Source organism: Sander lucioperca, chromosome 9 (assembly GCF_008315115.2).
Source record: "Sander lucioperca isolate FBNREF2018 chromosome 9, SLUC_FBN_1.2, whole genome shotgun sequence".
NCBI classification, from domain to species: Eukaryota; Metazoa; Chordata; class Actinopteri; order Perciformes; family Percidae; genus Sander; species Sander lucioperca.
In genome coordinates this window covers 25261282-25271476 of record NC_050181.1, presented here as the reverse complement: position 1 = coordinate 25271476, position 10195 = coordinate 25261282, and the positions used below count along the sequence as shown (strand labels likewise).

General features: G+C 43.5%; 1 protein-coding gene across 1 annotated transcript; it reads left to right on the top strand.

Moving 5' to 3' along the window:
- Positions 1-8034: 8034 nt before the first annotated feature.
- On the top strand, positions 8035-9747 carry rnf182 (ring finger protein 182). Its single transcript, XM_031290978.2, has one exon. It carries the CDS (start codon positions 8576-8578, stop codon positions 9437-9439), a length of 864 nt encoding a protein of 287 aa, XP_031146838.1. The 5' UTR covers positions 8035-8575; the 3' UTR covers positions 9440-9747.
- The last annotated feature ends 448 nt before the right edge of the window (positions 9748-10195 follow it).

Here is a 10195-nt window from a genome sequence, read left to right as displayed (position 1 = left end):
TGGTCTTGATGGTAGGCTACATAAACTTTTTTTTTTTTTAGATATTTTTTTGGGCCTTTTTAGGCCTATATATGACAGGACAGCTTAGACTTGAAAGGGGAGAGAGAGAGGGGGAATGACATACAACAAAGGGTCGCAGGTCGGAATTGAACCCACGGCTGCTGCGGCAAGGACCGATGCCTCCTCTGTACAAGGGAAGGCATTTTCTACCAGGTGAGCTACACAGGCAACCCTAAATAAACATATTCAACATTAATATGAAATAAACAATACATACAGAAACAATACAGATGTTTAACTTTAAGGAAAAATATGCTGAATTGTTTAGTGCAGAATGTGTTGAGGGGTGTGCTGAAAGTTTTTTTTATTACTTTATTGTAGTACTTTTCTTAGTGTCAAGGGCAAAAATCCTTACATTCTTTATCGTACTAGATTCCCCTCTTCATATTAGCATTCAATAGAAACACCAAGGGGGACCAGGGGGGACACATCACACAACAGGGAAGAGAAATCATAAAAAACACAGAAAGACAAAAAATAAAAACGCACACAAAAAGAGGGGGCAGCTCCACTATGTGCATGTGTGTGTGTGTGTGTGTGTGTGTGTGTGTGTGTGTGTGTGTGTGTATACAGTATGTGTGAGCTTGTGTATGTGTGTGTGCGTGCTCATGTGTGCACGCATATCCATCTACAGTATTGAAATGTCTGTAATGTCCCCAAGGGGAAATTTGGTTCACAACAGGTAGCCAACACACACACATTCGCACAAAAACACATAAAAAAACATGAGATAATAAATAGATAAGAGCATAAATACACATGTACACTATACTTAAATAAATGAAAAGATATGTGCTGTGATATGGGCAAGGATGGCAGATGACCTATAGTTGCACTTAGTATGCACTTATTAGAAAAGTTTAATTATTCTTCTAACTATATGCTCTGGATACAATTTATTCCATTTTTCTATTTGATTTCTGACTGTTAGAGTGAGTTTTTCCATTTCCAGTGTGTGTTCTATTGTCTTGTACCATGCTCGAAGATCAGGGGATTTGGCTTGTTTCCAAAGCCTGGTCACCTGCTTCAGTGCCATTAAGCTGAGCATTTTAAATATGTATCTGTCCCTAGAATTGATCTTGAGGTTTGTATTAATTCCCAAAAGATATCCAGGTGTGAGTGGAACTCTAATGTCAAGTATATATTTAATATCACTCATTACCTTTTTTTTCCAGAACACCTGAATTACTGAGCAAAAGGTTTAGGATACAGGGTATATAGTGTGTGCAATGGGCAGGTGTATAGTCCAGGATGGATAGGGTTAATGCAAAGTGTCTAGCGGTGGTCCGGGGCCTTGTTAATAAGGCTGACTGCATTATTAACAAGAAGCAAAATGTCTATTTTTAGATGTGTGGGGCATGAGTGTTGCCTCTAAATCACTTTGCCATCTGGAAATTCTGAGGTAGGCCTCAAACATGGGTGTGATTAGTATGTATGCATCATGACTGAGGTATTATATTTGGTGAATGTGACTTCAGATGCAGCTAAAAGCCTCTTCTGTGATGTCCAGTTTTCACCCGTGGAAGTAAAGTATACACCCAAAGGTAAATAATAACTGCTGTAATTTCATTTCAGTGACTTTAATGGTACTTTTTTTTTCATTTAAGGGACTTTTATTGTTAAAGGCAAAATCGCCATACTTCCTGTCTGATTCTGTCTGACTTGAAGCAGCTCAGGGACTTTATCTGCTGCTTGTTTTTGTTGTGGTTCAGTCAGGTCATTGACGTCAGTCAGTGTGCGTGTGCGTGTGCGTGTGTGTGTGTGTGTGTGTGTGTGTGTGTGTGTGTGTGTGTGTGTGTGTGCGTGCGTGTGTGTGTGCGCGTGTGTGTGTGTGCTTGTTTTATTATATTTGTGGGGTCCAAAAACCAGGGAATACAGTATACTTGTGGGGACTGCACAGCCTTGTGGGGCCCAAAATGCTGGACCCCACAAGGTTAAGACTTGGTATTAGGATTAGGGTTAGAATTAGGTTATGGTTAGGGTGAGGGTAAGGGTTAAGGTTAGGCATTTAGTTGTGATGGTTAAGGTTAGGGTAAGGGGCTAGGGAATGCATTATGTCAATGACGGGTCCCCACAAAGATAGTGAAACAAACGCGTGTGTGTGTGTGTGTGTGTGTGTGTGTGTGTGTGTGTGTGTGTGTGTGTGTGTGTGTGTGCATTAATGAAGATTTCTGATATTTAAAACGGAATCAAAACCTTTTGCTGGAAGTTGTAAATTTGAGTTGGGTTGTTATTCTGCCCCCTTGTGGTCGAGAAATTACTTTCTGCAGCTTTACATAGGCTTTAAAGCCCAAATAAATACAATAAATTATCAATAATAATAATAATAATAATAATAATAAGTTTATTTGATATAGCACCTGGCCTTTTACAGACAAGGTGACAAAGTGCTTCACATGATAAACATATGTAAAAATGCAGTACAATCCAACAGAAAATAAGAATGGGAAAACAGAAAATAATAATGAAAATCATTTCAATGATTAAAACCTAAAACCCAAAGTTTACAAACATGAGTCAAAAGCGAATTTAAACAATACATGTAATGATGCATTCATATATACACAAATTGTATATTACTGATACATCCATAATTGCATATTACTTAATAACGGCCCACAGAAGAAGACAAATCAGAGTAAAACAAAGAAGACAATTTGACCACACTTGGCCTATTTCAGCTACATCAGAGTTAACGATTCCACTTGTCGTTGTTTGTCATTACTAACCTCATAATACATTTTTGTTGTTGTTGGTTTAAGTGTATTTTCTGCATGCTGTATGTATTATAAGATGGCTTCCAGTTACCAAACCATTGCTTTTGTGATGGTTTTTGTCGAGTAGTTTGTTTAGAGTCACACAATATCTGTGACTTTGGTGGCTTAATTGGATAGATAGATAGATAGATAGATAGATAGATAGATAGATTAGATATACTTTCTTGATCCCCAAGGGGAAATTCAAGATCCCAGTAGCTTAAAGACATCACACACAACATACACATACATCATAAACAGGATGATAAAATGACAAATCCACATAAATAATATGGACAATAAAAGAAAAGATACTAAATAAGAAATCCACATGAATGTACTATAAGGGATGTATAAGCATGAGACTTTATGAGAGTGTGTGTCATGGTGGTAGTGCAAATAAGTCCAATAGTGCAAGGATAAAGTCCAGAGACCAGCATGGACAATATAAGAGAATAATGTAGACATAGTAATAATAATAATAATAATATATATAATAATATTATATAATAATATATAATAATAATAAAAACTATAGCAGTGCAAGGATAAAGTTTTTTTTGTTTTTTTTTTAAATATGGGCATTAGAAGGGAATAAAGTAGACATCTATCTAATTGTAGCTTCATATGAAATCCTCATTGTGTGGGCTACCTCATGGTGCTACCCAACACATCATTTCTTCCTTTGTTATAGTATTTTCTGGAGCTTGTTACCTCAAAGTTGGCTGTGAGAGACCTGATATCATTCTGTTACCACAATAATCGGCTAGTTGGAGCCAAAAAGTGACGGTTTGTTCCTGATTGATCGCACAAAGAAAGAGAAAAAGTACGCCGTGTGACCGACAGCAGACTGGGCCACCTGCCACACATGACTGAGACAGAATGAATCCGTCTCGGGGGAGTAACGGAAAAACTACAAAGAGATTATGACCCATTTTACGCTGCCGGCTGCACCGTTCTGGACCTGAATCAAGATCAGAGCTCAGTGCCAAATCTCCAGCAATGACCTGCTCTACTCTCCACTGCCAGGTAGGCGTTGGCCGGTACGAGATTCTGACGGTACGATAACCTTCAGCAAAAATGTCCCAGTTATACGGTATTGCGGTATTGCAATTACAGCTTTAAAATGTTTAATTTTTTAAATTTTTTTAAAAACATTATTTTTTTTCCCATTGAACACAATGTATTTTATTTTTAACCCTCCTGTTGTCCTCGGGTCTAATTTGACCCATTTTCAAAAAGTTTCTATATCAGAAATTTGGGTTTCTTTCAACCAAATTGTCAAAGAAAGTAACGTGGATGGTTCCTTACAACGCTCTTCACAAGTCAAATAAATGATCAGTTCACTACTTTCATTGAATTTGGGTGTTTTATTCAATTTTAAAGCATTTGGAGAAAATAATGGCAAAAGAACATTGAAAAAAGTAACAAAAATGTTGGTAAAAACCTTCAAATACGCGGGGGAAAAACAAAAAAATCTATTTTTTCTTTGTGTTTTAAAGGTTTTTCACCTGCTACTGCTAGAAAAGACTAAACTGTTAAGCATCTTAAAGACCTACAACAATCCAAATGCCTTCTCTGGCTGAAGCAATAATTCAAATGGAACCGTCAAATTGAACTGCTGAAGTATGCCAAAATAAAAGGAGGAAAAAAGGAAAGGAAGTGTTTGGTCATTGCGTGAAATCCAGTTCTTTATTTCGGGGTGGATGCATCAAATTCCTTTCAAGTGGGGAATGACCGCCTACAGGCAGAAACTTAAGCTCTGTAAACCTGTAGTGAGGACATCAAGGAAGTGGACCAGTGTAGCTGTGGAAGATCTCCAGACGTGCTTGGACTCTACTGACTGGGATGTGTTCAGGACTGCTACCAACAGTCTAGATGAGTACACAGAGGCAGTGACGTCATACATCAGCTTCTGTGAGGACTGCTGTGTTCCATCATGCACTAGGGTGAGTTTCAACAATGACAAACCCTGGTTCACAGCCAAACTCAGAAGGCTAAGGCTGGATAAGGCAGAGGCGTTCAGGAGTGGGGACAAAGACAGACTTAAAGAAGCAAAATACAAGTTTAGCAAGGCGGTGAAAGAGGCTAAACAACGGTACTCTGAGAAACTCCAAAACCAGTTCTCAGCGAACGACTCTGCTTCTGTCTGGAGAGGGCTCAAACAGATCACCAGCTTCAAGCCCAAAGTCTCCCACTCCACCAACGACCAACGCCTAGCCAACAACCTTAATGAGTTCTACTGTTGCTTTGATAGACAATGGGTCAGTCCGGTAACCATCCCCCTCAACCCCTCACAACAAAGGGTCTTTCCTCATACCATCCCCCGCGACACCTCTCGACAGCTCCAGCTACAGTGCATCACCTCTACCTCCCCCACCCACCTCAGTGACGACTCTCTCCATCAATGAGGAAGACGTCAACAGACTGTTCAGGAGACAGAATCCCAGGAAAGCTGCTGGACCGGATGCTGTCTCCCCCTCCAGCTTGAAGCACTGCGCTGATCAGCTGTCTCCAGTGTTCACAGACATTTTTAACACCTCACTGGAGACATGCCACGTGCCAGCCTGCTTCAAGTCCTCAACAATCATCCCTGTCCCCAAGAAGCCAAGGACCACAGGACTTAATGACTTCAGACCCGTCGCCCTGACCTCTGTGGTTATGAAGTCCTTTGAGCGCCTTGTGCTTTCTCACCTCAAAGCCATCACCGACCCCCTCCTGGACCCCCTGCAGTTTGCCTACAGAGCCAATAGGTCTGTAGACGATGCAGTCAACCTGGCCCTCCACTACATCCTCCGGCACCTGGACTCCGCAGGAACCTACACCAGGATCCTGTTTGTGGACTTCAGCTCTGCCTTTAACACCATCATCCTGGGTCTGCTTCAGGAGAAGCTCCCCCAGCTTGGTGTGCCTGACTCCACCTGCAGGTGGATCACTGACTTCCTGTCAGACAGGAAGCAGCATGTGAAACTGGGGAAAGACATCTCCGACTCACAGTCCATCATCACCGGATCCCCCCAGGGCTGCGTTCTTTCTCCTCTGCTCTTCTCCCTGTACACCAAGCTGCACCTCCAGTCACCAGTCCGTCAAGCTTCTGAAGTTTGCGGACGACACCTCCCTCATCGGACGCATCTCTGATGGAGACGAGTCCGCCTACAGGTGGGAGGCTGACTACCTGGTAAAGTGGTGCAAGCAAAACAATCTAGAGAACGGTCTAAAGACAGTGGAGATGGTTGTGGACTTCAGGAAGAACCCACCCCACCTGCCCCCATCACCCTCTGTGACTCCACAAATAACACTGTGGAGTCTTTCCGCGTCTCCAAGTGGGAGCTGAACATCAGCTCCCTCATCAAGAAAGCACAACAAAGGATGTACTTCCTGTGGCAGCTGAAGAAATTCAACCTGCCAAAGACAATGATGGTACACTTCTACACAGCCATCATTGAGTCCATCCTTACATCCTCCATCACCATCTGGTACGCTGCTGCCACTGCCAAGGACAAGGGCAGGCTGCAGCGTGTCATTCGGTCAGCAGAGAAGGTGATTGGCTGCAATCTGCCGCCGCTCCAGGACCTATACGCCACCAGGACTCTGAAGCGTGCTGGAAAGGTTGTGGCTGACCCCTCCCACCCTGGACACAAGCTCTTTGAGCCACTCCCCTCTGGCAGGAGGCTGAGGTCCATCAGAACCAAAACCTCACGTCACAAGGACAGTTTTTTCCCCTCCGCCACTAACCTTATTAACAAAGCCCGGAAACCACCATGATTCTCTCCACACCCTACCTCTGGCTCTACATGCCACTGTACTTAATCTGCTCTTTTTATCTTAATTCTTACTCTCTTATTTTTTAATACATTCTGTGTGTGTGTGTATATATATACATATATTTATACTTATATTGTTTGTTCTGTTTAACCTGTTTGTTTAACTTATTTTAGAGAATGTGACATGCACCTACAACACCAAAACAAATTCCTTGTATGTGTAAAAAACGTACTTGGCAATAAAGCTTTTCTGATTCTGATTCTGAATCTGAATCTGCGCAAACATTAGAAGAGATTTGACAGATACATTGGTTGATGTATCACAATGGGAACTGAACCCTGACCTCCCACACCAAAGGTACAGTATGTGTCATATCCACTGCCCCATCACCACCCAAAACCACAAACAGCGGTATACCTTGAAACCGGTAACCGGCACATGCCTACTGCCGGCGCCACTCCTTCACTCCGCCACACTTCTTTTCCACATATACTCACATTTACAGGCCTGTTCTGAAGGCAATTTTGAAGTTTGACAAAACAATCCCAACTCAAGGCCCACTTACTCTCTTTCAGCCGTATCACAGAAGTTTTCTCAGTTGGCACGGTAATGTATCTGCTCTGGTTCTGCTGACATGTAAGCTCTGCAGCGGCTAGGATTGGAGAGGAGATAACAACAGTTCTTTCCGCCATTTCTATTCGTCATAGTGGCCGAAATAATCACTATTGCTGCTTGGTACCTGTGGTGGAAGTCACAGATACGTCGGAAAATCAAACGCCATCGCGTCTGGGTTCATAACATCACGCAAATTTCTCATGTGTATTCAGGCCAAATTTGCACCTTTGCATTGAATTTGTATGTAATCGCGTCACAAGAAAAATTTGCTCCCTGCACCATAATGGTGTGTTCAATTTTTCATGTGGCGCAATTACACACAACGTCAGTGCAACGACGCGAATAATGCAATTTACACGACAAATGTTGCTTTCATGTTAAAGATTTGGGGTTTATTAGCAGATACGATTGCAAAGTTTGAATTTTATATCGAAAAGGTTGCAATTCTGAGACGTTGGGATGATCCATTGAGAATTCTACAAGAAGTCACAATTAAAAAATTTACAAGAAAATAGGGATCATGAAATTATTTAGCTGCAGGAACATCTTCATAACACTGATTTGAAACACAGAGAACACAGAAACTGTCACACCTAGTTATTCATATGTTTTTAAGCATGCATTCACACACAGCCAAGCTCACACACACACACAGACGCAAATGTACTGTCATTTATTGCGAGAACAAGTTGTGCACAAGTTTGTGTGTGTGTGTGTGTGTGTCCGTGTGCGTGCTTGTGTGTGCGTGTGTGTGTGTGTGTGTGTGTGTGTGTGCGTGTGTGTGTGTGTGTGTGTGTGTGTGTGTGTGTGTGTGTCTGTCAGCCACTAATTGGACTGAAATTCACTGAGCAACAAAAGATCAGGCTCGAAAATTCCAGCTCCGGTTTGTACAGGCTTTGCTTTGTTGTCCCTTTGCCTCTGTTTGTTCTCTTCTAATGCTGTGTTAACAGTTATCTCTCACCCTCTCACACTTTCTCTCTTTCTCTCTGTGTCTTTCTTTCAGGCTCTCTCGCTCTCTTTTTTTTTTTCATGCAGCCCATGAAAGGCATTTTTGCCCCAAACGAAGCACCGTTACCCCAACTGCTCGGAGGCAGGCGAACTCCAGAGGCCAGAACTCACGAGGGACTTCCCTCATCAACTCCCAAATCTCTCTCTCACACACACACACACACACACACACACACACACACACACATACTGTACACTGCAGGAGGCTGTTGGACAGCCACAATGAAGCCCAGACCTTCAGTGGAGTGGACCATTGTCACCCTCTCCATCTATGGGAAACTTGCCGTGGCCCTCGTTGCTGAGCCTGGACCGGAGCTTTTGGCTGGATTTTTCTGTTGACCTCAAGATAGATATAGAGCTTAAGCTGTAGGATGATGATTGAGCTGCACAGCACTGAGGATGGCGGAGGCGGTGGTGGCCACGTGGATATACTGAGCACCGAGGAGCTGGAGTGTAAGATTTGCTACTGTGCGTACAACCTGGGGAGACGCAGGCCCAAGGTGCTGGAGTGCGGCCACCGTCTGTGCGCCAAGTGCCTCATAAAGATCCTGGACCTGGGTGAGTCGCCTCCCAACGCCGTTGTGTGCCCGTTCTGCCGCTACGTCACCAGACTGCTGGGGCCGGCGGTGAGCAGCCTGCCAGATGACTGCAACCTGGTGGCGGCGCTGGCCTTCCAAAGCAGGAACCAGAGAAACCTCCACTTCCACCAGGAAGCGACCACGGAGCTGCTCCTCAGCCCCAGAGGCCTGAGCTCGCTATTGGGTAGCAGCCCGCCTGTCACATCCCCTTCCTCCTCTTCATCTGCTTCTTCTTCCTCCAACCCCTACTCCTCCATCCGGGGCTCCCCTAACTTTGTGCTCATCACCATCATGGAGCCTCCGCCGAGGCCTGCATCCTCCCCAGATCTCCGTCACCATGACACGCTACACGGATCCCACACATCGAACCAGAGCTTCCGCTCGTCCAGTCCGGACTCCATGGCGTCCATCACGCAGAGGTGGACGGTGTGGAACTGTGCGTCCCTCCTGTGCCAGACATCGGCCCGGGCGTTGGTGTGGGTGCTGGGCCTGCTGTACTTCAGCTCGCTGCCCATGGGCGTCTACCTGCTCATCATGCAGAGGACAACGCTCGGCATGCTGCTGGTGAGCCTGGTTCCCGTCAGCCTCGTCCTGATCATGGTCTACGGCTTCTGCCAGTGCATCTGCCATGAGCTGTGGGACTGCATGCCACCCTAATGGGACCAGGAGATGAATGGGCAATGGTTTGCTTTGAATATGCTTGACAATGGAGCTCCAGAATTCACTAATGGGGGACGTTACTGTGTAACTGACCATGTAGACACTTCAATAGCAGAAATAATGCTCCTTTTCTTTACTGAAGGAGAGAGCAAGAACATTATGTACATTACAAATGGAACTTTTCATTATTATACATGTTGATTTGTGCTTTGTTTAGCTTGGTAGCAAACTAATTACCTGATAGAGCTCAAAGTGCCAGATTTAGTTCAAACTTTAATGCCAATTATGGTGGAATTAAAATAAAAGGTATTTAAGGTGGTAATAATAACTGTATCTGCCACATGGATGTAATTTGTTTTAGATTGCGTCACAGCCTCACAGGCATAACAAAAAAAGCAAGACAATTTAAAATTCCCGCACACACTTTTCACCTCTGCGTTTGGTTTTATATGTCGACGTTTCGGTCCCAGGGACCTTTCTCAAGACACGTAATAATCACGTGTCTATTATGCCTAAGTCTGGCAGCTGAAATAAATAGAAATTTGATCTTGTGAAGGGCTCATTATGGTTGCAATATGGTCTCAAAAAATATTAAATGCAAGTCTCCTTCAAAAACAATCCGAGGCACAAAATCCAAGGCACACAAAATTAAAATGCCTTTCTTTTACATGCCAATATGTATTTGTAATTGTAATTTAATCCATTACTGTAAGAAATTTGAAAGCATCCTCAGGTGGCCAGGTTGGCTCAGTG

What these genes read in the sequence shown, in the direction of transcription:
- rnf182 (XM_031290978.2), top strand. Translation starts at nt 8,576, where the DNA reads ATGATGATTGAGCTGCACAGCACTGAGGATGGCGGAGGCGGTGGTGGC.